The sequence below is a fragment of the Lytechinus variegatus genome, chromosome 1 (genome assembly GCF_018143015.1).
Source record: "Lytechinus variegatus isolate NC3 chromosome 1, Lvar_3.0, whole genome shotgun sequence".
In the NCBI taxonomy this organism is placed as follows: domain Eukaryota; kingdom Metazoa; phylum Echinodermata; class Echinoidea; order Temnopleuroida; family Toxopneustidae; genus Lytechinus; species Lytechinus variegatus.
In genome coordinates, this window is record NC_054740.1 from 88,320,548 (window position 1) to 88,348,270 (window position 27,723).

The 27,723-nt window shown below is 34.3% G+C and overlaps 1 protein-coding gene across 17 annotated transcripts in view; it reads right to left on the bottom strand.

Moving 5' to 3' along the window:
- LOC121427202 overlaps window positions 1–27,723 on the bottom strand; it is a 72,195-nt gene that overhangs the window by 23,861 nt on the left and 20,611 nt on the right. For 14 of the 17 annotated variants that reach the window (XM_041623606.1, XM_041623599.1, XM_041623595.1 and 11 more), the window contains exons 2-14: window positions 24,427–24,540; window positions 23,036–23,540; window positions 22,269–22,367; window positions 20,402–20,410; window positions 18,926–19,088; window positions 17,711–18,303; window positions 7,086–7,278; window positions 6,676–6,830; window positions 5,955–6,112; window positions 5,311–5,497; window positions 4,772–4,890; window positions 3,696–3,884; window positions 3,117–3,257 (exon numbers count right to left, since the gene is read on the bottom strand). In XM_041623606.1, the coding sequence (XP_041479540.1) occupies window positions 3,117–3,257; window positions 3,696–3,884; window positions 4,772–4,890; window positions 5,311–5,497; window positions 5,955–6,112; window positions 6,676–6,830; window positions 7,086–7,278; window positions 17,711–18,303; window positions 18,926–19,088; window positions 20,402–20,410; window positions 22,269–22,367; window positions 23,036–23,174 (2,145 nt within the window). In that variant the 5' untranslated portion in view covers window positions 23,175–23,540; window positions 24,427–24,540. Of the gene's footprint in view, window positions 1–3,116; window positions 3,258–3,695; window positions 3,885–4,771; window positions 4,891–5,310; window positions 5,498–5,954; window positions 6,113–6,675; window positions 6,831–7,085; window positions 7,279–7,941; window positions 8,778–11,960; window positions 12,302–17,710; window positions 18,304–18,925; window positions 19,089–20,401; window positions 20,411–22,268; window positions 22,368–23,035; window positions 23,541–24,426; window positions 24,541–26,971; window positions 27,294–27,723 lie in introns of those variants that run through there. The other 3 variants (XM_041623515.1, XM_041623524.1, XM_041623614.1) reach the window with 3 other exon arrangements.

Below are 27,723 nucleotides of genomic sequence, written 5' to 3' on the forward strand. Positions count from 1 at the left end.
TGAAAATAAAATTTATCTATCTTTTTATCTATCTATCTATAATAAATGCTCAAAGAGTACCAAAAAGACTGAAAAAATGGATGCTCTGCTGCTGAACGCAAAAGTTCATATATTGATTCATTATACACGTACACACATTAGTACACTCTGTGCTCAGACTGTACAGTTTCATGTAAACAATTTTCATTTGTCAAAATATTTTTGTTTTCCCAAACTTTGACACAGAGTACTTGTAGGCAATCGTATTAGTCAAAAATTATGTTCCAGTTTTACTTTTTTTTATTTATTTATTTATTCTCGAATATTTATACAGAGTGGCCTGATCAGCATTAAAATACATACAATGCACGAAAAACATAGTAACAGGACATTATGAGATACAGAAAAAGGGAATAAATACAAGGTAAAAATACGAAAATGTGTTACGAGTTACAGATGGCAAGATACATGATAAAAATATGCAAAATATTAACATTAAAAGCTGGTCTACCTCAGGGCTCTGTGATTATATATAAGCATTTAAAAAGATGAAAGATCGTTAAAACACAAGGCAATGTATTATACAGTACTAATAAATTTACTTTTGGAAATAAAAAAACAAAAAAAAACCAAGCAGAAGACATATTGCATCATTTGATAATTTTATCACTTATATACATCAAGATAAAAAGATAAAAAAACAAAACAAATAAAACACAACACGTTTCAATGTCTAGATAATAAGTGGTAATAACAGAAAGACAAGAAATGAGCAGCAATCGATACCAAATGTACTATAGGAACGGCACGGACAATAGAATAGTGTATGATAAGTGTATTGTATAATGATTAAAATGAACGATATGATTTGTCTATATGTGTTTAAGTTGGAATTTAAAGGAATGAACAGATCTTGAAAATCTTATATGTTCAGGCAGTTTATTCCAAGTGAGAGAGCCTGAAAATAGGAAAGATTTTTGGTAGAAGGTCGTACGACATTTTGGCAATCTCAAGAGCAATTTGTCAGAACTACGTGTGGTTCTAGAAGAGACATCATCGACAAATGAAAGTCTATCGTATAAAATGGCGGGCGATAATTTATTGACACACTTATACATAAGAACACATGCGGCTCTATGGAGAACTTTGTATAGAGAGGGCCAATTTAGTTCTTTAAACACGATTTCAGAACGTGTCATCCATGTGCGATTTGATATCAGATACCCTGCCCTTTTATGTAACCTGTTAAGCGTGTCATAATTTCCTTCTGATCTTCCAAACCAAACATTAGAACAATAAAGGATATGGGGAATGACATATACCCAATAAAGTTTGGAAAGTTGAGATTGATTAAAATAATGTTTATTCCTGCGAATAATTCCAAGCTTACGTTTGATAAGATTTGAAATTGAATTGGTATGTTGCTTAAAGTCAAGGCAATTATCGATTGTTACTCCCAAACACTTCACTTCATTTTTACATTCTAGAGTACAGCCATGTATATTTATTGATATTTGCTGATTATGAGTAGTACTTAGTTTTTGTTTTGAGCCTAAAAGCATTACTTTTGTTTTATTATAGTTTAAGATCAGTTTGTTATTTCTTATCCATGAATAGGTCTCGTATAGTGCCTGGGTTAGATTGGTTTCGACCTCTGTTTTAGTCTTACCAGATACTGAAATAGTAGTGTCATCTGCGTACGTATACACTGAGGCTAGTGTTGAGATGGTCTTGTAAATCACTGCACCCAATACTGCATATTGGTAACAAATGCAATAAGTACATTTTAACATCTATAATTCTGACTAAAGTCAAGGTGATATCTGACAAAAATTTCACCAAGCCAAGCATTACCCCCAATCCCAATCCAAAACAGAAATATATAAATCCTCAAAGGAAAACATTGATAACTAACAAGTAATTCATATAGCCACCTGCTTTAAATTTCATTTTCTTTAATCTAGTGCTGATCATGAAAACATGCAATATAGGAGGCATAGTTCGACTACTTGTTCTATTACGTTATGTACATTGTACACCAAAAATATTTCAAAGCCACATACATGTATACCCCCCCCCCTTGCCTGACAATTTCTGGGATTTTTCTCTAGAAAGACAATGAAATTATATCATCATATATGAATCATCTATTTTTCAAATAAATAGCATGAACACATATATCAATTCATACTATAGGTACAGATGCATGAATATTGGATTTTTATGAATGCAAAATTAAAAAGAAGCTGATTTCACCCCAAAAAAGACTTTACAAATGTTGGAACAGATTTAATTTATTGATTGTTGGCTTCAGTGGCCATGAAAACATATATTTAGATATGTTACAAACTACAGATAAATGAACAGTTACTGTTTTATGTCCAAAAATTGTGATTTGAGGGCAATTCATACCAAAAATGGCCCAAACATGCTGTTTTTCACCTAAAAACATCATTTTGAATGACCCAACTTATCTGATTCATGCATTTTTGTGCTTAGTGACCATGAAAACATAGAGCTAGACATGCAGCAAGTTACAAATGAATGAATAATTAAGGATTTAAGTACAAAAATTGTGATTTGAGGACAATTTTTAGCAAAAATGACCCAAAAATATTCACCCAAAAACGTCATTTTGAATGACCCAACTTATCTGATTCATGTATTTTTGTGCTCAGTGACCATGAAAACGTATAGTAAGATATGTTGCAACCCTTATTTGTACAGATATTTTAGGATTTACAAGTGAAAATACTGATTTTGGAGGAATTCGGCGGCCATTTTGAAAAATCGCTTGGAACCAATATCAGACGTATTCTAAAACAAAAATACTTATTAGATTTGTGTTCAGCAGCCAAAATGGCAACAGAATCCACTCATTTGATATTGAATTTCCCACCCCTAGTAATAGTATGAATAAAAAAGAACATCTTATCTTTGTAGAAAGCCTTGTATCAGATAACCTCGACCAAAAATCATAAGTGAACTAAAATATCAAACATTACATTCTCTAGTGAAATTTCAACATATCGAACATAGTTTATGAACGTTTTATCATTGGTACAATATATTTGTCATAATTCCCATTCCTATATAACCAAATAGAATTCAAAGATTGCTAAACAGCATATACTTACCTTCTGAGAGAGTAACCAAGGAAACAACCTTTGACACAGGAAAGCAGCCATATCCAGCTCTTGTTTATCTGGATCACATCCATAAATGAAGACATTATGTTTTCTACTGTGTCCATGCATATCACAGTACACTAAGATCTCCTGTAATAGAACAAAAAAAAGAGTATGTGACAAATTGAAACTAGATGTAAACAACAATTTTCCAAAACCTAAAATTACATACTGAATTTGTAATTTAGGCACATCACATTCAGATTTGGAGTGAGACAGCAAAAAAATAGAATAAGATAAAATAAGCCAGAAAACACTTCAAAATTAAATGACCACCTGCCCCTAAAAGAATCAATTTATCAAATCTGTTTTATACACCAAGTACTGCTGATTCTATCTATTTCTAAAAAATCATGAAAATTTCCTGGTCCTAAAAGTGATGAAAAACATTGTTGAAATATTGCCTAACATACTTAATTCATCAATAAAAATCACATGTCCTTATACAAGAGCTTTTCAAATCCATTTCTTCAGTCTAAAGAAAAAGGAACTTGATGCAAATTTTAAGCATATTAAAGTCCATCCTACCTCACATTCCTCAGCAAAATCTGCAAGCATTTGCTTTGTATTCCATACAGTGGGGAATGATTCCTTCTTAGGATGACGATAGTTACGATTGAGATCACGACCAGCCAGAGAGCATCGATAGTTACCAACAATTACACCATCAGGATTCAACATAGGGATGATCTTAAAGATGTAACACTTTCTCAGCTCCTGTAGAGATCATGATACCAGTTAACATGTATGGTATAATTGCATCATAAGTTGAAAAGGCAAGTCGCTAGTGTCTTATGGCCGAATTACAGTTTTTTATACTGATAATAAACACTTTGAATCTTGAATCTCATTGAGCAATTTAAAAAGTCGGTGGGACATGAGAGCAGAGATATGGCTGACAATGCAAGGTCAAATGATAACATTGGTAAATATTCATTCTACTTGAGAAAAAAGAGAAATTGAGTAAAGAATCTTTTCTAATTCCTATCATGAAATCACTTCAGCTACTCATATACGACCCCACAAAAATTGGAATAAAAATTTACCATGGTATACAAATTTACAGCTTCTAACACAAAGCAGAATACTTCTGTCATACCCATCACCTGATATACCTGGTTCCCTAAATTTCGAATGGATAACCATGAATTCAATGGAAAATATGTAATTGAAAACTTAGGAACATGACATGTAACAAATCAAATCAAAAGGACAAAGACTAACAAGTGGAATGCCTCTGGCTGTCTCACCTGCATCACGCGGTTCAATATAGCAGCAGTGCTGACTTTGAATACTACTCTAACTCGCACAAGATGTTTAGTGATACATGGTTACTCTTATGTCCACTTTTTATGAACTAGACCAATAAACTTACAGAGATATGATGGTTATTCAACAAAAAAACCCAACATGGCCAAAGGTCATTGACCTTACATGACCTTTGACCGCCGCCGGAAAAGCGGCGCCTATAGTCTCACTTTGCTTCGCAGGTGAGACAAAAAGTGAAATAAACAGAAGTACAAGAAAGAATATTTTCTGAATAAGAAAATATAACAAGAGAGAGGAGAAATGTGAACACATAAACTGACAAAGTAAGACATTACCTTGGCAATAGGATCTGAGCTAGTGATGAAGTCTAGAAGTCCTCTCATCATCCAGCTAGCATTGGTTTCACCAGGATGTACCCTAGCTGTTACAACAATACCCTTCTTAGGACGGTGTTCTAAACAAAGCAAACAAGAGTGTAAAAGGGGTGTGATGAGAATAATATAAGAATACAGGTTTTAGAGTCAATGCACAGATTTTTCTGTTGATGCTGTACCATGGAATATTGAAAAGAGCAAATATCATAAAACTCCTTGTAAAAAGATATTGGAGAAGCAAGAGAAAATGGCAACATGGAGCATTACATTTCATAGAGATAGCTAGTGACATGGGGTTTTCTATCCCATAAGGCTGTCCTCTCGCTCAGTAAGACTGGTTTCCCTAAAACAGAAACGCATTATGGACGAAAAATCTCTTAAGTCCCCCAATATAACACAAATGCACTCATCGTTAGATCCTTGTAGATTGGTGCAATAATCTCGAACAATAACAGATGTTGACATAAGTTGAACACAAATGAACAAAAAGTAAACCTCACCACTGAAATTTGATACAGTGAGAAGGAAGCAACTGTTTCCAGCCCTGCTTTCACAGAGAACATCTCTTCTCATTGTCTTGCGTCTCTCTGGCTGAGCCATCAGATCATCTAAATGCTGACATAGATCAGTGAAGGTGAACGGATAGCAATGAGCAAGGTAACAGGTGTCATCTTCATGCTTGAACTCCTGTGATGGAACAAAACTTTGCATATTATTTCTTTTATTTGTACTACAGCATCTTTCAAAATCGGTTGTATGTTTATCATAGGCAATCGGACGGTACTTCAAAGAATGACTGTTTCATGAAAAAAATGCCCCCCCCCCTTGCAAAAAAAGGAAAATGAAATAATTGCATATTAATCACAAACACACATATGAAGAGTGGATTTAAAAATCTAATCAATAGTGGACATCTACTTTCAAAAGCAATAATCATCAAGAAAATAAATATAACTAAAATACTTAACTAGAAAGAAAATGAAATTAATATAATAGAGGATTGATTTTTTAGGTCTGGACCCTTCACTTACATGGATTGCACTTTACAAGGTCTATGATCTACAATTAAAGTAAACCCTTCATCTTACTCTGATACCATCTTAAGAACAAGACAACACAAATACAACAATACACACTTCCTTACCATTTGCCATTCCAGAACATAATATGTAATTTCAGGGTGAAGAAGTCCATTTTTGTTGAAGCCATAACTCCTGGAATAAGAGATATGATGACCAGCCCTGACCCAACCTTGACCACTAGACTCTGCTTCCTTCTCTGAATACATCAATGGTCTCATACCTGTATAGTGGTGTCAAAAGAAAGGATATCAGGCTACGAGTGTTCCAAATGATTTAATGATTTTAAGTTTCTTTAAAGCTTTGGGAAGGTAAAAAAAAATTTGGAACTGGAACTTTAGGGACACTACAATCTATATACATTCAAACACTTAACATCATAAAGAAATCTTATTCAGCATTTATGAGTAATAGTAACTGTTTGAGTTAACTTTCAAGCAATGACCATATACATAAATTTTGGAATAGAGAAATTAGAAATATAAAATATTGTAAAAACATTAGATTATAGGGAATCAAAACTTATTTAATAAAGCAAGAGAAAGAAAAGCTAGATCTGGGTACATGTTATGCTACTTTCTAAGAAATCATATGAAAGGGAGAAATGTTCTTGGAAGAAAAAGCGCTGCTCATGAGGGAAATATAAGAGACCATTCTAAGCACCTGAAAGAAATACCACTTAAATTTCTGCAAGTAATAAACAAATATCATGATTAGTACAGTAACAAAGTATAAAATACCCCACCCCCTCAAAAAAAGTTTAGACAATAGTGTTTTCAAACTGACCATGATTATAAAGGCTGTCTTTCTTGAGTAGATTGATGATGTTAAACTTGTATGTGACCCCTGGACGCATCTTCTGAACCCGGAAGTAATACCACTGAGTGTGACGGCTGGTGTAAAGGTCAGTCTTCAGAACAAGGTCATACTCAAACTGACCACTGCAACAACAAAAAACATCAAACATCAAAATGAATTGTAGGTATACACTAGTACATGAAGATGTGATATACTAATTGGAAATTGAGCGTAAAATAAATATGATTAATGACAAGAAAAAAGACGGGTAAAAAAAAAGATAAATAAAAATATTAATGCTGATGCTGTCAGTTTTGGGTTAAATGTTTTTTTACACTAAAAATCATAGGAAATTCCCGGCAAAGGAGGAGAATAAAAAAGGTGTATTCCTAACTTACATTCGTCTGGCTTGTCTGAGGTTGCCACTTTCAAACCGTGATTCAAAAACCAAGCTTGGACAGCACCCCTCTGGTATGGTGTGTGGAATGGTCCCCTTGGATGTCCTTTCAGAGTCAAATACATTCTGAGTGCCTTCCCATGGCCTATACCATTTAGTCTTCTGGGTGTGAATAGTCCTTCCATCCTGAGGAACTGGGGAGAAAGCAAAAAGGACAATACCAAAACCATTAGATTACAAGAAAAGGATACTAGCACACTTCTTCAATAGTTCCTATTTAATGAATTAATAAATAAATTTAAAGCAAATTCACATGAAAATACACAATAATAATACATTAAAGGAGCAATAAATCTTAGAGTGATACTGTAATTTTCATAATCACCATGTCGACCTCATATATTACAATTATTCAATGAAATAAATTATATGTACAAGTAATGGTGGTCCATATTCACAGTAAAAGCAAAGCAAAATTTGATCACATTCAGTGAATAAAACTAAATTAGTGGATAAAGTTGCATACTATACATGTACCAATGCTTAGTGAAATCAAACCGATGCATATTGCAAAGGAAAAATAGAACCAAAGAAAACAAAGCAAAAAAAGAAGAACAGAACACAGAAGATATCAAAATAGGACATTACATAACAGGACGGGACAGAACAAAACAAAACAAACAAAAATGAAAAAAAAAACAGACCAGGACAAAAAAACCCCCACAGTAATAAAGAGACAAAAGAAAATGGAACAAAAACAATACAAATCAAATAAAAAAAATCTAGACAGAAGACGCAGGACATATAAACTAATAGTTGATACAGCAATTGTCATGTTGCCTTGATTGGATACTTACCATACTGCCATAGAGGCTCAGGTTCCTTTGGAACAGTGAAGATGTGTTCAGGAGTGGGTAGAAGCTCACCTAGGAAATAGATAGGCCAGTGAGGGCCATGGACCCAGAACCTATGTGTATCATAAGCTGTGTAGGTATGCTCACCATAGTAATCTTCACGGAATGGGGGCTTGGAGGGTGGAGCTGACAGAGGGGGCGGAGATTTGAGTGGAGGGAGGAAGCGGTAGTATGGGAATCGAGATGGTGAGACAGTGCCATTGCGGGTGTAAGGAGACTCTGAAGATGATTTCATTGTCTTGACTGTAGGACAATGCTCAAAGGGTTCTGAGATCTAAACATGACGTTGGTATTGGTATGTTTACCCTCTTGATTAATGTTTGTTCGCAACATTGTCATTCCAAACTTCATGAACAGGATATTGTAGAGAGGTGTTCAAGTTCTTGGCTTACTTCCATCACGAAATTTTACGCAAGACAGTTACATGTACTTCTCTAACTTAACTGATAATTTCCTGAATTCCACAATATGCTGATGTAAGTCCTCAGTAGAGTGTATTTTGGGAGAACACAGGATACCTTGTCTACCGTAAATGCACATTCGTCAATGGATGGAAGCAAAGGTCTTGTTGGAGCAATTGTATTCTATTGAATGTGAGGGTGTGAATACAGACCCTTTCTAGAACTGAATTATTTGAGAGAATTGAACAAACTAAGATGAAAATATCAGTATCAGTCAAGCAATTGAGTAGTTTCCAATCCAATCTCTGGTGCACATCTGACCTGGCCGTACAACATACATAGATGATCTTAATTACAGGCTAAGACACATCCATCCAACTGGAATCAACAATAAAAACCAATGTCATTATTGATTAACTGTGCTTCCACAATGACATGGTGTTACATGGCAGTTCCTTGTGGCTGACTATAAATTCCTTGATACAAAAGGCAGGCTCCCAAGTGGTCATGAATGTAAAATTATCTGTTATCAGATCCTACTAAGATCGATGGTTCAATGTCTGCTCCGCAGAACACATTGATCAGATTTCCGATTCCAAACTTGAGACAGAATGAAAAAAAAAGAAGAATTAGATTGTCTGGAAGATATAGATTGGTTACAGTTGAACTTTGAGTACACCTGTTCGCCCTAGTTCAAATAAAGAAGCACATATCAGATTTGTAACAGATAGCTTCTATGTTTAATGATCACTTGTGTTCATGGAATATGAATACCTGAATTATTAACTAATAACCAGTGAGGATACAGTAAGTATTTACTGTAAGAAAGATTTAGCAAAAACATAAATCTTTAAAATACAAATGATGCATATGAAATACATGGACTTAGGTTTCCGAAAGTTTCAATTTGGAAATAACTTTCCATTTTAGGGTTTTCTTTAAATAAAATATAGAAAGTTTGTTCTTAAAAAATAAACCCAGTGCTTTTCCCTCCATTTATTAATGAACAAGGATTGTTGAAAAGTGCATAATTTCCTATCTCAATTTCACTTCCACAATAACTCACCGACATGATTCTATATTTCTATGGCTTTCTGAATGTGTTTTCAACTATATATTGCAGCTGAGATCATCAGTCCTTAACTTTATTCTGCAGTGGAAATACCTATTGATATTCATAGCGAATACTTTCACATTTTTACAGAGTGTAATTACAGGAACGTGCACACAAAATCTCCAGAGATGAAATAGAACTACTTGTACATGTACAACATATTTGTTCTCTTTCTTTTCATCTCATCTCTGTTTGTGCATTCTCTTAATACAGCAAATTGGCAGTCTTGTAAATGTTATTTGCCTACAGGATTATCAAGTACCCACTAAATAGGTCTAAACTGAGAACCCCGATTACTAAGGTTGCTATTTGGTCAAATATGTAGAAACCTAACGACCAATAGGTGAGTAGCAAGTCAGCATTGGGTCAATAGATATGGGTTCTAGCTGCCATTCATTCATTGATATCTTTGAGGCTATTCCCAGGAGGTGCAGGAAAAATCAATATGGGAAGTTGGGAAACAGATTGTCATGAGACAACAAAATTCCCTTTAAAGCATAATGCAAAACTTTTAGTTAAACTTTAAAGCGTTGTTGTTTTTTAAAGTAAATTTTGGCAGAGGAAAAGGGTATATTTCCCTTTAAAGCATAATGCACAACTTTCAGTTAAACTTAACAAGTGTTTTTTTTTTAAAGTAAATTTTGGCAGAGGAAAAGGGTTTGACAATATTCTGTGTAATGACATCAAATATATCAAAATCCCTACAATTAACTTCAATAGTTGCAAATTTTAGTTCACTTTTATTCCCCTATTATAAACAACTATTACTTAAGAATACAACTTGCATGTTTTTTAAATAACTGCCTTTTGGTGAAATGTTTAAAAAAACATGTGTGAGCATACTATAAATTCATCTTCTTCAAACCACAAGATAATGCAATGGTCAATTTTTTTAAACAATTTCTTATTTATTTGACAAAAGTCTGAATAAAATTTTGAAAAGCGTATAATAACCCTCAACCAATCAGAATCAAACAAAGTTGCCATGATCTTAGTGACTATATAACTATTAAGAAAATTCACTATAAAGAGGTCTATTTCCCAAGATACTCAAATCTCATCCTTTATTTCTCCCCCATTTATTCATTTTGGCATTATGAATGCAATGTGATCTCCCTATCAATTGCTCTGTTTAATGCGCAGTGCAGTTCTCATTGAATTGTTCCTTTACTCTCCCAAATCCTATTCATTTAGGTCCATTAGCTTTTCATGATTTATTTAATAAAAAAAAGTGAAATATGACATCTTCGTGTATATCTAGACTAATCTTCTCAGCTTAATCAAATGAAATTATGTATTAATTTGAAAACAGTTTAAAAGACTTATCAATTTAAAATGGGTGAATAAGGTGAACTCATAATTCAGAGAAAGCTTTGGGCCGCTGAAAGAACCTTGATTGTGATGTGAATGAACAAATTCTTCCCTAAAAAAAAGAGATATTGATCTATAGCTCCAAAGAATGATGTGAAAAGAAGCGATTGATTTTATTTTGTGATGAAAGGCAAAATTCAAAGGAAGTTCTTTCAAATAGACTACTCTATTCTACTCTATACATGTACAGTTTCCCTCCGGGTATTTATCTCATTGTTTATGGTTTTACAGACTTGCGTATAAAGGTGAATTTGACAAACAAAATTGAGGCAATGAAGAGACAAATTTACGCCTGCAGTGTCACATGTCGAAAATATTTCCTGGAATATACATGTATACCATATTTATGTAGGTCATATTCCAAATTTTTAGATGACAAATATACCGGTGTGTTTCTTTCTCATCTATTACAATATACATGTACATGTAGGTGGTACTGTTATATCATATCTTAAATGAAAGAATATATTTTGATTTCTATTAAAGAGATTCCAACCCAAATTATTTATGTCATGATGTAAATCCACTACACATATACCACCATCTAATTTTTAAGGGAAATTTCAAGTGATCTTGTACCATGTATTAAAAGTCCTTCATATTGAGGATTAAATGATGTTAGACATTTCATCCATTCAAATGTAAAATTCAGGTAAAAAACAAATTAATTTAAAACTGTCCTTTGAATGTGATTTTTTAAATTTGAAGTTATTTTGTGGATGTTTGACAAAACATAAATTTTAGGCCTAATCCCTTTCTCTATAAGAAAGTATTAATCTGCTTTCTATAATTATATTAGCATTTTATATCATGAAACAACAGCTTAAGGAATTCAATAGTATCATATATCAAAGCTTCTGGACTACTTCAGCACACTTAACATTTTGGTAAAATTCCCAATAGAATTCACTTAAAAACAACATACCCTTTCTCAGTTTAATACCACAGATGCAAATCTACATGTACATAAACAAACCCAATTCTAACGCAATAAATATGTACTTGTCAGTCCTCATCCAGGCTTCACAGGTTTAAAACTTTTATGAGTAGGTTATTCTCAGAGCCACAAATTATACCTGCAAAATGTGTTCACTATAAAGAGAGGAAAGCATTGCTTTCAAAGAACAGATCCAGGTTTCAAATGATGAGCTCAGTGAGTCCTTCTGCATGACTCCATATCAAACAGATTTATCCAGGATAATTCCTTGTCCACACAACCATCTATAGAATCTAAATAATGGCATGACACAGCAACCAATTGCAAAATGAACTTCTTAATCCAGTCCTGCTCTTTATTAATACCAGCAAACCCCTTTCCCAATCATCTGTGATCTGCTTCATGGTAAGAGGAGCATCAATGAATGAAGTCCTATCTACTGAGTGAGCACACCTTGACAATAGCGGACCTACCTCAACTGGGCTTTGAGACAACCAGGCACTTCTTATGAATAGGGCTATTCTTTATAAGGTTAAATATAGGGTTTCATCCAGGTCTTTCAAGAATATGATAGATGTCTCTCAGGATGTAAAATGGACAAAGTATCAAACATTATTAGGCAGGTTACAGTATCTATTTTATCTCTCTCTAAAAATAAAAATATTTACAGTGTATTGGGGATAATTTAGCTGCAAGACTATAATCAAATTCATGTCAACTATGTGTATGATATGTGCACCAAGACTTATGTGGTTTAAAAAGTGTGGTAACATAACCCTATATTTGATTTAAGCCTAGAAAATGCACATGGTGGTGTACTCTTTTCATTTGCTCTCCTTGAACATTTGTCAATTCAAACTTTTCCATGTGTCTGAAAAATCCTTCTATTAAAGTTGATTAAATAAAACCCAAATGAACCAATCTATGAATAACAAAACCAATCATTGAATATAAGTTATAAATGAAAGATTATCATGAAACATAAATTTCCAAAGATACCTAACCTTTCCTTATCGTAATTTTTCATCATTACATTTAATATACATATATAAAAAAAACTTCCTCTTAAACTAAAGAGAACAACAGAATCTCACTGAAGCTTTCAGTGAGCATAGCATGTAAAAGACTCTGTGAAAAATGTGTTGTGTTAAAAACTCTTTCAAGGGGGGGGGGGGGGGGGGAGAAAAAGGGAAACCTTAAAAATGACATGTTTGCCTCAGATGGATTCTTACACTTCTTGTTAATGTGATATGGCACCATTCCAATGCTTATTATCTCAGCTAAAGGCTTCTGGTCATTAGATAACTCAAAAGATCCCCAAGCAATTGAACATTCTCTGACATTAAAATCACATTACAATTCAATCACAGAACAAATAATGGTAACACAGTGTAATATCCATTACTAACTTAAAGATAAATTCCAGTTTTGGTAACGATCTCAAAATGACTATTTACAGAATCTAATATAATGACCACCCAAGCGTCTGTTTGTATGAATAAAAAATATGTGCCAAAGGATTCTGGAAGAAATTATGTGAATGGTGAGAAATAAGCAAAATAAGCGCTGATTCGGTCACTTCCGTCGGGTCTTTATTCCAGCAATAATAATACACTGTCCCACGTGTGCCTATCTGTGTTGGTGATCTTCAGTGTGAACGTTTTTCAGCGTAGATTTCAAGATTTCACAAAGTTCAGTTTATGTAACTGTACCAGATCTAGATCCTCGATGATATTCTGACAATTAAGCCTGGTTTTACAGACTTTCTCATAAAATGAGCGTTTACTGCAACTACTGGCATTTCTCTTTAACCCTTTGAACCCTGAATTATTAGGGGTAGTGGTGACCTATACCCTGAATTATTTCAATATTTGCACATATCGCGACCACATTCACAAACTCCCATGATTCGAGATCCAACTGCATCTTCCTCTCACTAGTACCCGGACAGAGCCGGCTGAAGTTGTTTACCTTCTCGTAGACCTAGTCTACAAACAGAAATATCAACTTTAGTGTCTGTTTTGGGCTCAAAATCACTGTTTTAACCGAAGTCAGATATACCAATTGCTTCCCCATAGTAAGCATGTGACTCGCTGCATATTACACCGTGTGTTACCGCACATACGACACAAGCAAACAAAAATAGTGGCATATTTGGGCCATTTTTTATGCTAAATCATTCCTAAATCATCCCAAACCTTGACTAAAATTATCAACTAAATATTCCTACACTACTAGAAAGATGACATTTTTAAAAGATCACCTGACATTTAGAATCCATGTTTTTGAAGTCACATGGCTGTAGGCCGGTATTCCGGCCTATCGGGTATATGCGCGTTTACTGGTGGGCCGGCATTCCGGCCTATCGGGTTCAAAGGGTTAATTTACATTTCTAGCATATTTGTATGAGACTTTTTTTTCAACGCAAAAATTGCCAGAAGTTTGCAGGATATATCAACATAAAGGGGCAGATCCAGGATTCAACAGGAGGGGCACTTTAAAAAAAAATCATTATAGACTGAAAAAAAGGTTAAACCATTACTCATGGAAAGTGTTCCCCTAGACGATTTTGACCAGCATAAAAAGAGGGGCTAGCTTTAAATGGCAAAAGCCCACTTCTCGCCCCACCCCCTTCCCAATCAACACCCATGAACAGGCTATGTATTCATATTCTTACTGTAAATGTCTGCTATTCCGTGTCCGTGTAATCGTTCATTGATCTCAGTTGGGTATTTAATCAGTTCTCTTTTTTAAGCCTCAATATTAAATCCATGCATAATGAATAAAAGTGAGCGAGTAAACCTTATTAAACTTTGGCTTATTATTTTTCATATGGAAAAATGTTCAGATATTCTGTAGGCATACTTTGAAAAACTAAATCTTGCAATCACTAGCTAGTACTATATTAAAAAAGCTTTTGTTTAATACTTACCCTGTTAACTGGTCAACTATACAACATAGCCATTTTAACAACCATAAACAAGGAGGCTGCTACTTCAAGCTGTAATATCTTCATTAACACAAAGGTGTCACCGTCTTGTCACTGTAACAAGTTTCTCCTTCGATTGAATTTTGAGGGTTTTAATAATCAGGCTTCACAAGGATATTTTCTAGTAAAAACAAGGTCATAATTTTGCCTCTCAAAAAGTAGAAAATTGTTGTCAAATACAAAACATTTAAAATGTTTTGCATGAATTATTTGTTTCTAATTACTTCATTTTTAAACAGAGTCAAGTTAAACTACTCATGAGCAACATTTTTGTTTGAAACATTCAAAGACTATAGAGATTGCAGAAATATTTTTTTCTTTCACTTTATGACAAATTTCATGTAATTAGGCCTAATATGCCCACCTCATTATTATTTTTTTTTTTGTGGGGGGAGATGCTTGCCAAAAATACTGCAGGTGCTTTTCAAAGTCACACATTAATAATCCTTGGTAGGTTTTCAAACTAAACCAAACTTGAATGCATGAAGCTGCCCTCTATTGGTCAAATGCCATACATGTATATTTTATGTTTGTCTTCTGAAAAATCACTCATTCTATTCAATAAGCCAGCTCGTAGTTCCACTCTGCGCATGATCAGAAGATTCTGCTCATGATCACAGGAAGGTAATTGGTACTAAAGTGACATGGTGGTTTAAGATTTAATGAGACAAACATCAACTTTAATAGATGTCATGATTATTCATATATTCTTTGAATTGTGTTTTTCATTTACATCCACAAAAAAACAAAACAAAAAGCAATTGACTATAGTTTTTGGTCTCACTCACAAAGTACATACAATGGTGCTAAAAAGTAAGTCCCCACCAGAAAATGTACATACAGTGTATTTCAAGTGTTAAGGTTCTCCAATGTTTTATATATTTAATTCCGAAGTGAGGTGATAAAATATTATATTCAATGAAGTTTATTTCTCTGGGCTCGCAGAACATTATAGCGTTGTATCTATTCAACACTCAGCATGAAGGAGTGCATTTTCTGCAACTGTATGGCAGAATGTTTCCATAGGGGCAGCATGGGAAAAATCTCAAAGGATAACTGATTTCTCTAGTAATTCTTCTACTGACTCTCCTTGGGGAAAAACACAGGTATTGTAAGAACAGGTCTTTATCAGACTATTAAAGCCAAGTTCTCAAACACCAGCATGAATTGGCACACATAAAAGTGACCGTGACTTGGCATTATATAATGTGGGGAAAGGCTATCAAAGATGTACATGTAGGCATAAGAAGAGAGAAGTCTTATGCTGATAATGTGAGACTTGATATGGCTGAAATAGTGCTTTAATACAGAACCAGCCGTAATTTAATGTGAAGATTAAACAAACCAAATACAAAACTGATAAACAAAACAAACATCAAAAACATTATAAGAACATATCCTGTAACACATTTCAGTTGGTCATGTGTAATTGCTGCTTGCTGGTAATAAAATCAGACTCTATGATCTATCGGCCTACTTGAAACTGGTAGTGTTTCAAATAGAATTGAGTGTAACTTGAAGTCATGTAGTAAAATCAATGCCAATGTGCACATGGTTGGTTAGTATTGTAATCCAGGAGCATGACCTGACCAATTATTTTTTTTTCATATACACAACTAGGCATTTAAGATTCATGTTAATACTCCATGATTAATCAACATGAGCACTCCCTCTGCACTGTCAAAGTTGCCCTAAACAATAAAAGGGGTTCCCCTTTCTTTGTTTACTATTTAGAATACTCCCAATCTAATGAATGGGGGATGAATGGGAGACACTGTCAACCCCTTAAAAAACCCAGGTCAAGGACTTCCTGTTCTTTAGTTGTCTATAAGAAAGGATGTGTTTTTGTAATATTATGAAAGAAGCAGAAAGAAGCAAAGGAGGATCCCAGCTAAGAGCCATGGATAAAAATGGCTATTGAATCTTGTTAGGTTACATGTACCTCACTGTGTACATAATTACAAAGAGAGTATGATGATATTCCAGCATACACTTTTTCTTCTTCCATTACAGTACATTGCTCTTGTAGAGAATTGTTATACTTTACACTTGCAGGTAGGCTACATGTAAATGAACAAAATGGAAGAGCATCAGTTTTAGATAAGATCATAGATCTCAACGAGTTCGAGTCCCTCTCATGTTGAAACACCTCTCACAAAAGAACTGATGCTAGCATTGTCTTAGCATGCCTCACCACTGGATTCAGAGCAAGTGTGAATGCAGTTTGAAAGCACTCCATCCATCGGAAAGGATGCAAATGTCGGTCCCGTGCACACGAGAGTTACAACTTCTACTTGTTAAAACCAATAATAGTCAGAACAGGGTGTCACAAAGTGTATTGCACCTGCCAGTCCCAAGCAAAATCCCAATCATACAAAGAGAAAAAAAAAAACCAAAACCAACAGAAGGAGGTCTGTACTATTAAGAGTAGAAGATGACAACAAACATTGGTAGATGGTACTGTATGATAACGTAAAAAAAATCCACATGTAGTGTAAATGACTAGACAAAGAACAAACATGAAAACAGATAAATAAAAAGAACAAACAGATAAAGACATGATCAGACATCAACACCCACACATGTATAAGAGACAAAATTCCACAAAAATAGTGAAAGCTTTGTCCACATATGGGCAACAAATCTCAGCAGTATTTTTATGTTCATAGATCGTAATTGGTAGGAAATGTACAATATCCACAGGCATATTACTGTAAAAAAAGATTATGGTCAAAAGCATCACAAAATCATTATAAATTTTGCACTAAATTTTAAAGAAATGTTGCTCGTACATAAAGACAACTTCCTGCCTCTGTTGAAATGTTCAAGTAATATCCAATTGATTTTGCATGTTGCTGAGCTTTGATGAGCTACATGTTTGAATAAGTCTTAATTCTTACCATGATCATAGAGTGGTTCTGCAGATGATGGCACCTTCTTGGTGTGATTGGGTTTAGGGTAAAGAGGTCCACACTCCGGAGGCCAGAAAGGACCATCCATTGAAAGAATCACTCCATTCTTATCCATGTACTTCCCATTTCCAATCTTCTTCAATATCCCTTTGCCTTTCCTCATAGCCTCCCTGAAACCAGCGCTGGTGAAGCGATGGAAGGTCTTTCGTTTTATCTCTATGATAGTTCTATCCTCTTCAGGATCTGTATCCCCGCCTTTGTCAGCCAAGATTCTTTGCCTGTCTCTAGTCAATGTGACACTTGCACTTCTAGTTCTAGGCCTCGAAGACTTACGAGAGAGTGCATCCCGTTCTTCTTGAGTCCTACAGTCAGGTTGATTACCATTGACATCAAGGTACCCAGCACTGCTTTCACTGCCGTTATCAGCGTACTGGGTGTTGTAGATCTGACGTTCAAACCATGTTGGACTCTCAGGGTTGTCAAAGTAAGTAAAGGAGGAGTTGATATCATTCCAAGGGAATTTCTCTTTGAGAGATGGCAAGGCTTGGGCATGGCTATCACACTCTTCTAGGGTCAGGGATCTAGGAAAGGAAGGGTTGTCAGTAAGAATATCATAGCACATTCATTCCATTTTATTACTATATTTTTTCAGAGCTTCAGCTATTAAAATTGCAAGGTAATTTTCATTTTAAAAGGGATACTTTCAGATGCCAGATCTACAATATAAGCTATTTCTCAAAATGTTCCATTCCCCTTGAAGTAACTCCTGTAGGAACTCGGCACAGCAGCTTTCTGCCGCATCAACACCAAGCTGGTAAATAATAATTTACACAGGATACATTTTATGTCTAAGTTACAATTCTATGACTAATTAGTCATAGAAAACTATGTTGAATCAAAAATGAAAATGAATATTCAAATACATGAACAAATTATAGTCTTTGATAAAAAAATAAATTCTAATTCAATATACTGTTTTCATGCAAATTTCTTGAAGATTATCCAGATTTCTCTTCCTGTTTTGGATTTTTTTCTCTGAGGTTTTGTCAAAATCAATTACTTGTTAATCTTCATCATAACTGCAATAATGAATACAGTTTGCCATATCATCATAGCAATTCATCAACAGAAAGGTTCATTTTTTAATTCACCTCAATTCAATAGAAGAAGCTTTACAAGTAAATCAATTACTATGTATCTCACCGCTTTTCTTCTTCTTTCTTCTTCTGTTGTTGTTTTCTGAGACGAGCTTTATGTTTGTTTCTTCTCATTCTCTCAAGAGGAGGTGTCTCTAGAGCATCTCTGACTCTCCTCTCTAACTCCTTTTCTATCTGATCCTGGATGTTCTGCTTCCATAGGTCTGGTTCTGAATGACAAACCAAACAGTAAAAACATCAAGTAGTACAAAATCAACATCAAGCATATTATCTGTTTTGGATTTTACTGAATATGTGTATAATCTTTAACATTCCATAAATTCATGGTAAAAATTTCAGATAAGGAAATAAGTAAAATTAACAACAAAACAATTTTCACTTCACTCCACATACATCAAAGGAAAATACCCCCTTAAAACCAAGCTTTATAAAAGCTTTAAAGTCAAATATGGACAATTTTTCACAAGTGATAAAAAAATCAGGATTCCTACAAACATTTGCCTTCAAAGTGAAATCACTGCTTAGTGATCATACTGTCCGTCAAACTTACTGGAAAGGTCTCTTATAACAGTGACAAACTCATCCCAGGAATGGAAGTTACTGCAATTTCCACTGGCAGCCATTTTGAACTTATAAGCCTCCTCTTTCCACTCTGTACCAAATTGAAGTAGGAACTAGACTATGACATTGTAAATGCCAGTCCGAGTATCCATGTTCCAATGCTTGCCAAACAAGTTGATAAAATTGTATTCTATTCTACTGTTATCAGTTATATCGGGAGAGACCTGTGGGTCACAATACTGTGTACACGCCCTTCAATGCGCCCTAGATTGGCTGGCTCCTCCAAAAAAGTGCCTTTGAGTGTCTTTGACAGATACATGGCACTATACAAATGCTGTGCATCATCATCATGATTTAACCTACATGTACTTGTTAGAGACCTTAAAGAAGACCAAAGGGCATCAGCCAAACACTGCTGACAATATGTTCTTACTCAGCCATAAATACAAACTATATGAACAGAATATTATGGCTTGATGGGGGAAGTTTTGATATTGCATATTCAGTTTCTGGCTTTCTGGCATTTCATTCCATTGTCCATGGTGGACTATGAATGTAAGTCAGATTAAAAATCAGAGATACTGTCGTATTTGTTCATATATTATCGCATCTGCGCAATGGACCAGTGATGACCTGGTGGTAGAGTCGCTAACCGGCAATCAGTAAATGAAAGGTTCAAATCCCACTGGTTCCAAGATTTTTTCTGACTTATTTATCAGATCGATGAATGCAATCTTATATACTGGGTGCAAGGCAGAATCCAAATACACAAAATATATCAACAATTCCTAGTTACAAAGAATCCAGAACAAAATACATGAAAATCAGGCACAAATTCCAACAGACCCCAAAGACATGTCATGTACCCTTCCAATCTTAACTGTAACTGATTCCTACATCTATAATGAACATGTACACTGCAAGCCAAGCCACCATTGACATGTTTACCAGTAATATTTACCTTCAGGAGCTAAAGAATGATACAATGTTTCAGAGAAAACAAAAGGTGCTTTATTCATCATCCACATGTCAATATTGAGATGGAACTTAGGAAGGAGGAAAGAAAAGGGACACAAGGTGCTTTTTATTCCTAAATAATCAGATCTTTGATTGTTTAATGTCTACATTCCATTTGGAAAAGGATTAGCAGTAGAGATCAAATGGATTCAATGTTGGATAAGACCATCCAGGACCAGCCATAAACCAACAATGTAGTGGTATCTATCCTGAAGGAAAATGTACATTGCATGTTCTCACAATAGCAGTGGAAAATGTACACAAGGATCTAATCTAGGATGGGGGGGGGGGAGGGGGTGTACTTAAAAAGAAAATGAGAAGGAAGAAAATGGGTCTAGCTAGGGACTAAGTAAAAAAAAGTGGAGGGAAAGGGGGATTAGCCTCCAAAAATCTTGAAATATCTCACGTATGAAAACACCCACTGTCAGTAGGCTACGGTCTTTGTCCATTCAAATGTCAATATATAGGTGGACTCCTACATTGTATCGCAGCCCTCAACAAAGGAATTTATTTTTTACACTGACAGGGACCATCTAGTTCACATAGCTAACATGTTAACTGAAGTATTCCCTCCCATCATACATGTTCATGGGGTTTGAGTCGGAACCTGTCCAGCAGAAACCCTAAATCTCCCGGGTTATTTTGATTCTTGTCATTCCGGGGGGGGGGGGGGGCATTATGGCTCCCCTTAAGATCTCAGCCGCAGATTGCGTGATCACAACGAAACTTTGCGTGATGGTAGAGAGTGGGGTTATCTACGCAGTTGTATTAGTAAATTTCACTGAATTCATATATTTTTATTTATATGAATTAATTATGCTAATTTATTCATGAAATCATACTTTTTTGCTCTGATTCACTAAATAAAGCTCCTAGAATGCTATTTTTGGTGAAAATATTCTTTATAGCATTCCTAAGAATTGTAAATGAAAAAAATTCTGGTACCAAGACCGATTTCTTATGTATAAATTTTAAATTTAAATTTAGTTTCTTATGTATTTCTTTGTTTTTTTACTTTTTTCTTTTTTATTGTTTTTTCGATGTAAATCGTTGCAGACTTTATAATTCTGATCATAAACAAGGCAAAATTAATTAAGTTTAATCAGTAAAAGTAGAAATGATACATTTATAAATTTTGGGTAAATACACAATTTGCATTGGATTTGTACATGAAATCATGTTTATGAGCAATTTTGGGTCTGACATGCACTTTTGTTGCGTAATGTCGTAACTGCTTACCCGGGCGTCACAAATTTGGTTGCAAAATTAGCGTGAGACTTGAAAGTAAATAGTCAGAGGGCAGCGAGGTAAAAAAAATGTGCGCAGCAGATATATCGCGAAAATTGTCGATGGGGGGGGGGGAGAATTAGGGTTAACTCACCATATAACTAATTTGTGGCAATGCACTACATATAAAGTTTGTATTTCTAGACTTATTCACACTGCGTTCTGTAACTTTAAACTGAGAAATTGTATACCCATTTGAGACTAAACATTTCACTACAAACTGTATGTAATCTTGTATGTTACATAAAATAAAAAGAAAGAAAACAAAAGGGAAAACTTTTTTTCTGATGAAGTAAAAGAACTTTTAACATTAGAGGACAAAAAAGGTAAACAACCCCCCCCCCCCCTGCATATCTACTTATTTTTCACATCATTATTGAAATATTTACAAATTGATCATAGTATCAAGAATTGTTATGCAATGATGAAAATAGACAAAAACAAACAGCGCCATCTACAGTTTATTAAGTGCCTTGTGGGTTGTACCCAGAAAAAGTTGCACATAGACAGCATAAAATAATTACCTTTATCTTTCATCAGCAGCTCTTTCTTCTTATTGGATAGTTGTTGTATTTCATCTTTCAAGGATGTTGTACTTCTACTGGAATAGGGCCTTTCTTGAGCTGCTCAAAACAAAGAACATTGTTTTATTAATGCCCTGCATTGATGTAATCAGAGGCTCAGAGGGAACATTGTCATTGATTGGAAACTGACTAAAATCCTTATCTACGTCTGTGTGAAAAGAGAAGGAAGTGCATTATGCATGGGTCATGAACCCATAACTAACCTTAACTTCAAATTAAAATTTAATTAATAGATTGAATTTTGACAGTTTGAACATACAAACTACAAAAAATATTGTTGAAAATCTAATATCAGAATACATAATCAATAATATTTACTATACGCAATGCTGATTCTGTCTATTTGCAGATGAAGAATATAAATTTCATGATATGAGTATCCTTGGTAACAAAAACTCTTGATTAGAAAGATATTATTCAAAATTACTGGCATATACCCAACTAGAATATAATGACTGTGGTATGCTAAGGTTCTGATGAGATCATATCGAAAGATTACATACACCCTGGTTTCAACAACAAACAACTTGTGTTGAAATGTTATCATATATCTCATGAGAAATCATGTATCATTTTTAGTGATTCTAGAATGTGTAAGCACGTTGAGTTGTCATTGTCTGAACTTTGTAAAAGTTTAACAAATCATTCTGTATGTGTACAAGCAAGCCGAAGTCTGTACAGTTCCAAAACAAACTTAGAATGACTACCTGGTTTGGGTACATTGTCCTTTCCTCCACTCTGTACCACCTCCGCTGCTAAGCTATCACTCATCTCTTCTGTTGCTCCACTGCTCATTACAGCTCCTCCTCCTCCTCCTTCTCCTCCTCCTTTATCATCTTCCTTCATCTCAGGAAGATTATATATATCACTTATTCATGATCAAGTGCAATATCATCAGTGACGATTTCTTACTTATCTTTCCACAAAGTCTTCATCCAGATATGGAACTGAGTCATTCTGATATATTTCCCATTCTGTCAATACCACTTGTTGCAATTTGCGTTTGAAGACAAAGAAAATAAATCTGACTGGTGAAAATAAATTCTCAAACCAACTTTCAGTGTGTGTATACAGAACTATATTCTTGTTCAAAGCTGGTTAACAGTTGATCACTGATGGCATATAAAAAAAATTTGATCACAATTTTAAAGAGTTGATCATTGGTGATAAAAGCACATTTGGTTTATAGAATCAGTCAGTTCCTGTTGAGTCCTACATGAGAAAAGGGGAAAGAGAATAAAGAAAAAACATGAAGGAGAAGGAAATTTGAATGAAAATATTTTAAGACAAATTGATAAAGAAGGGGAAAGGAAAACAACCGGGTGTACAGAGAAAAATAAGGAGTAAAGAACATTGAAGAATAAGGAACAAGTTAATTGTATTTATCATGCCATTCAATGAAGAATATTTTTTTTTTTAATCCTGAAAATAAACTTCAGATTGGTTAACCTTCACAAGATGAATTCTACCACAAAGGCAATGTATATTATTCAAGAACATGGAGAACATGGATATTAATTTTCAAATTAAGCATCTACATGTATGTATCTTTGAACTATAGGTCTTTTCTCAAAAGTATAACATGCACCGACTTATATTTATCTGTTTCAGCAATTTGGGCATGCATTATAAACTGTTTCAGTTCATTCTCATGAAAAATTTAGCTTTGAAATGTGTCAGACTTTTCTGGAAAATCTATATAACCGCAAGTTTGGCATTAAACAGAAAACAAACTTTACATTCAATGAGTATTTATTGAACTGTATTTACAGTAAAAACAAAAAATGTTTTGATTCCATAATTTTGTGTCGATACAGGTACATATCTGGAACTACGTGTGGATTGCCATTTTCCAACTGAGGCAGTTGCATAAAGGTTATTATATCCCTTGTCTTTTATTTTTGCTTGAAAATGTACAAAAAAAGAAAAATGATACTAAAAATTTTGCTACATGTAGTAAACATTTCCCATAAAAAAAACTAATTTTCCTTGCTGATGTCATACATAGTCCATTTTCCCCCAAGGTAAATGGCAGAGTTATTAGGTATTTCATTCAGCAGGGTCATAGCATGGTGTCCAAATGAAGCATCATACTTACATTTACAGAGCTCTGTGCACAGTCAATACTTGGAGTTAAATTTGTTCATGATGGCTGGTTATCATCAGGTTTATATGTCTACATCATCTTATAAGACTTGCTGATCTTGATTATCTGAATTTCAAGAATGAAATGAGGAAAGGCATAGATCTTAAATATTATAAGACAATAACATTCTATCCTCATAAAAGTGAAGTGACACTATATTCATTGTTCATGAATTACATTATGTAATTCTTGTGATACAGTGTCTAAAAGAGTTATTTTACATTAAATTCAACAATGCAAAATGAGAAGATGAACTATGTTGGAACCCAAAAATTCCTTAATTGGCCATCATAAAATAAATAAGTCATGATGATTGAAGCATTGCGAGTTACACGTCAATGATCACTATTAAAATATGAATTATCAAATCATTCATGCATGACGGATCACAATCTGCAACTCTACATGTAGGTGGAAAACAAAGGCTATGAGCACTTTCCTTTTTTCATATGATATATGATTCATTAGATTTTATGAAAGCCTGGTTATGAGTTTTTGACCTCCAAAGTAGTTCATCTGCTCATTTTATAGTATTTTTTTAAGGTAGTGCAGTGTATTTCCTGTCTATACATGTACTGTATATCATGCTAAAAATGTTTAAGTTACAGAGTTAAGGTTAGGTTTTAGGATAGGACTTTAAGGTACAGGTTAAGCATTATGATAAGGGTTTTTTTTTAAGAGCTCATAATGTAGTAAGACAAAATACAATATACATGTAAATAGTTTCTATCAGTGGTAACAATATACATTTACATACGCATGGTACATTAGAGCAGCAGAAGAGAGAGAAAGTAAGAAAAGAAAAAGAGATAGATGAGAGGAAGAATGTTAGTTTTGAATGTACATGAACCATACAAAAACAGGAAAGCGTTTCATCAACATTTTTGTCTGACAAGTTGTTAGATCTGACAACTTTCCTTGGTTACGATTGACTGAGAAGCACGGTAACTGATTGATAACATGAGAATTGTCGAATAAAACATCTGACAAGTCATTTCATAAAATGCTCCCCTAGTGCGTTTTTTGGAAGTGCAATGTTCTAAATTTCTAGTGCCCTGAAATTACATTGGGTTGTAAATGAATTTCAGGTCTATTGTAAATCAGAAAGAAATATTAGATCTCCTAAAAATGCTGAACAACAAAACCCACCATTATATTCTATTGTCATATTATATTCTATTGTCATATACTGTATTTAAATTCAATATTGATACACACATTCAGCAAACAGAATGATGGAATTTAGAACATTGCATGTATGTATGTCAAAAAACACACTTGGTTGCTATAAAGCAACCTTGTATGCAGCTTTCTCCTAACACTGGCAACCAATCCCGACTAGTTTATAAAACTAAAATGTATTCACTTCGCAGAATGAACCAAGGGCAAAGATTAGTTTACTTTATTCCAACGATGTTGTAGGACTAAGCCTGTTCATCAATCAAAGTAGAATGTCTATTGCTGCTCTCCTTCAGACAAAATTAGATGCGCTACTTATGTTGGCAGGGAGGGGTGGCAAGGATAAAAAATTACATAAATCTATATGTATATCTCTGGTGTTTTTGTGGGCCTCCAACTAAGAATTTCAATGGTATACATGTACATGTAGTCTTATCCACTTTCAGAAGTCCAAGAGTTTGGAAGGGAAAAAGGTGAATGAAGATGAGTATAGAAAAACTAACAAGTGCTACATGTAGTTCATTGTGTTTTTTTTTTCATTACTTACTCATTCTATATTCTTTTACTATGATTGTAGAACAAGTCAAATAATACATTTACTCTGAGTGTGTACATTTACATCATATCTTATGAAAGATATCTAAGGATAAAGTGAACTTTAGTGAAGGTATACATACATGTACATGTAGTACAAGTACATGTAAAGAGTAGAAGCTGATTAGAATACTGGTTGCTACGCTACAGCATGCTACCACTCAGTCTTTAATGAGCAACATCAATTTACACATAATTGGGATTTAATTAGTAAAGCAAATTTTGATGGAGGTTTATGTCAATCTTGTCAGTAGAGAATAAAGGTCTCCAAACTTTAAAAATGTACATGTACCGGTACATGTATTGTATCCAGTACCAGCATACTATAAAGATCTTATTTTAATATTGATAGAGATTTTTTAAAAGATTTTGTTTGGGTTGTGTATTTTAATTTCTTTCTTAGTGAATAATCTTGAGTAAAGTCCAAGTAACATTATTTTCTATAATAGTTCATAAAGATTCAGATTAAATTTATACAACCAAAAACAAAATTGAACTTTGTCCTGTGTTATGCAAGAATGTGTTGAATGTTCAAAGTAATCAAGGGGCAGAGCAACCATTATGAGTTTCATTTGGTACACATTTCTAATAGAATTTTGTGAAAATTGGCAACAAAAAAAGTAGGTTTTGAGACCCCTCCTCCCTTGTGCACAGGTATAATTTTCTGCTAGTAGCAAGACACATGTAAATTCCCCTCTGCTCATATGTAAAATGCTACCTTTACCCTCTTTTATTTCCTGCAATACATAGGCCTGTAGGTAAAATCTGATTACAAGAGCAATGTCCATTTGTTAGAGTAAGCTATTTGAATGGCTCTCTGAAACCTCAACATTCAAGTGAACTCCTTCCAATTCCAAACATGAATTTGCATTGTAACCTGAAGAATGGTGTACAAGGCTGTGCAGTGCTTATAGGCATTATAGTGACACAGGAGTCTGTCAAATCATACAAATCAACCGATGGTAATCAATACACTTGAAAGATCCTGAATCTTAATTGTCCACATACAAATCTAGTGTACAAAGCAAGGTTACATGTCGTGAACTGTACGTAGTATTATGAACCTGATTGGCCAAACATTATGATCAATGTCTTGCAAAATGAGCAATGACATGTGTTGTACTTATACACAAATTATATTGCTAAATCTTGGGAGGGTGAACAGACAGAGAATAGAGAAGAAAAAAAAATCAATAGAAGGATCATTAGTGTCAGATTCCAAACCTATTTGCTCAATAACATCAAGGTATCAACACCATTCACATATTAACAGTGAGTGAAACTAGCTCAGATTGAAAGACCACAGCCTTGCTTCACACACCACTAAACCACAAATTGGAGGAAGGGTGAAAACATCACATTAGGTGGTTTCAGACCGCCTCGAAGTTCGCCAGTTCCAGGTATTCTCTGATCGGGAAATTTACCCCGATCAGAAAATACCAGGTATTTTGGTAATGTGAAAGCAAACTACGCGTA